The sequence below is a fragment of the Apaloderma vittatum genome, unplaced genomic scaffold, assembly GCF_000703405.1.
Source record: "Apaloderma vittatum isolate BGI_N311 unplaced genomic scaffold, ASM70340v1 scaffold31931, whole genome shotgun sequence".
Taxonomy (NCBI): domain Eukaryota; kingdom Metazoa; phylum Chordata; class Aves; order Trogoniformes; family Trogonidae; genus Apaloderma; species Apaloderma vittatum.
Genome location: NW_009697907.1, coordinates 2,844 through 4,493, shown reverse-complemented (window position 1 = coordinate 4,493; position 1,650 = coordinate 2,844). Strand labels below are relative to the sequence as shown.

At 64.4% G+C, this 1,650-nt stretch overlaps 1 protein-coding gene across 1 annotated transcript in view; it reads left to right on the top strand.

Moving 5' to 3' along the window:
- Positions 1–1,650, top strand: part of CD14 (CD14 molecule) — an 8,179-nt gene that overhangs the window by 6,325 nt on the left and 204 nt on the right. The window contains exons 7-11 of the mRNA XM_009877815.1: positions 48–166; positions 396–479; positions 1,060–1,203; positions 1,349–1,468; positions 1,531–1,620. Of these exons, the coding sequence (XP_009876117.1) occupies positions 48–166; positions 396–479; positions 1,060–1,203; positions 1,349–1,468; positions 1,531–1,620 (557 nt within the window). The remainder of the gene's footprint in view (positions 1–47; positions 167–395; positions 480–1,059; positions 1,204–1,348; positions 1,469–1,530; positions 1,621–1,650) is intronic.

Sequence of the window (1,650 nt, the reverse complement as noted above, 5' to 3'; positions counted from 1 at the left end):
GGGGCTGGCCAAGACCATCTCAGCCACGCTCTGGGACCCTGTGGAAGAGGTGGCAGCACGTCGGAGGGAGATCCGGGGGCTGCGGACGGAGCTCCTGGCTGGAGCTGGCCTCCCTGAGCAGAAGATGGCTGTGGCCCAGCTGCGGAGAGCCCTGCGGGAGCTGCAGGTGGGAGAACACCTCTGGCCACCAGATGAGCCCAGGGTAGTGCTGAAATCCTCAGGTCGGATGAGATCTGGGCTCCCACCCTAGTGTCGAGACCCTTGTCTGGCACTGAGGGCAGGAGCTTGGGGCTGCCTGCCAGGGGGTGAGATGGTGGGGGTGGGATGTGTCCTTGGAGATGTGTCATGCCTGGAGGTCTCCAGCACCCCAGTGAGGACCCTCCACCTTTTTCCAGGTGCTGAAGAGCCAAAGGTGGGAGAAGAAGCAGGCAGCAGCTGAGGTGTTCAGGACAAGCCAGATGCATCAGCCCAGTGTTAAGGTGGGCACAGCTCAGGCCACAGGCCCCTCATCCGGGAACACCCCAGGCACAGGACAAGCCCTGAATCCTTGTTGCTTCCTCATAACATCTCTTGCAGCTCCTGCAGGATTGGGTCTCTGCTGGGAACACAGCACCAGGCCAGCAGCCCCGGACCCGAATGCCCTCGAGCCTGGAACCAGTGGGTCTGGAGCGTGGGGACAGGCCTGCGCCCTGCTCCTGGGTGGCTGACGTGTGGGCACGGAGCATCGCTTTACACGGTGGGAAAAGGTTTCACTCGGGCTAGAAGAGGCTTCAGTCTTTCATTTAAACTGCTTTCCTCAGCCACGTCATGCTCGTTCTCCTTCCCTCTCCCCACCCAGGAGCAGGTGCCAGGCAGGGAGGGAACAGCCAAGCCCCGGCAAGCACAGGGAAGGGTCTGCTGGAAGAGCCCTCGTGGAGCGAAGTGCCACTGACCGGAGGTGACACAGTGAGTATGAGCACACCAGGTCCCTGCCTGCTGCTCTGGGGCAGGAGCAGCCCCCTCGCACTAGAAGCACTGTGTCCGTTGGACATTGTCCCAGCCTGCTCTGCTCTTTGCCAGCCCAGGTGCCAGCCCTGCCCATCCCTGGAGGTGCAGCACGCCCTGGCCAAGGCACACAGGCAGCGGCTGCGGGCTCAGCACTGCCTGCTCCTCCAGCGAGAGCTCGGGGATGGGGCAGCACCAGGCCAGGAGGCAAGCAGGCAGGTGGGTGCAGGTAGAGGGCTGTACCTGCGGGCTCCAGGCTCTCCTCCTTCCCTGGTGCTGCTCTCCCAGAGCAGGGCAGCCCCAGGGAGCACAGTCACCCCGGAGCTGCCCTGTCCTCATCCCTGCCCCTCCGCTCACCTCCCAGTGGGATGCAGCTCGCTGGCAGCATGAGGTGGCCTCGATGGGCTTGAGACTGGAAGCAGCAGAGAGGGAGCGGGATGCGGCTGAGTGGGAGCTGGAGGCCTTGCTGCAGAGCCACAGACAGGTGGGCAAGGAGGGCTGGACACGCACCTCCGGGTCTGTCAGGGCCATGCTGGGCATCCGCAGGTGTTCCCACAGGCACTTCGGGACCAGCAGCACCTGGCACAGGAGCAGAGGGAGGCCCTGGACCGTCAGCACCGGGTGCTGCTGCAGGAGGTGCTGCGGGACGCCACAGAGCTTGCTGCG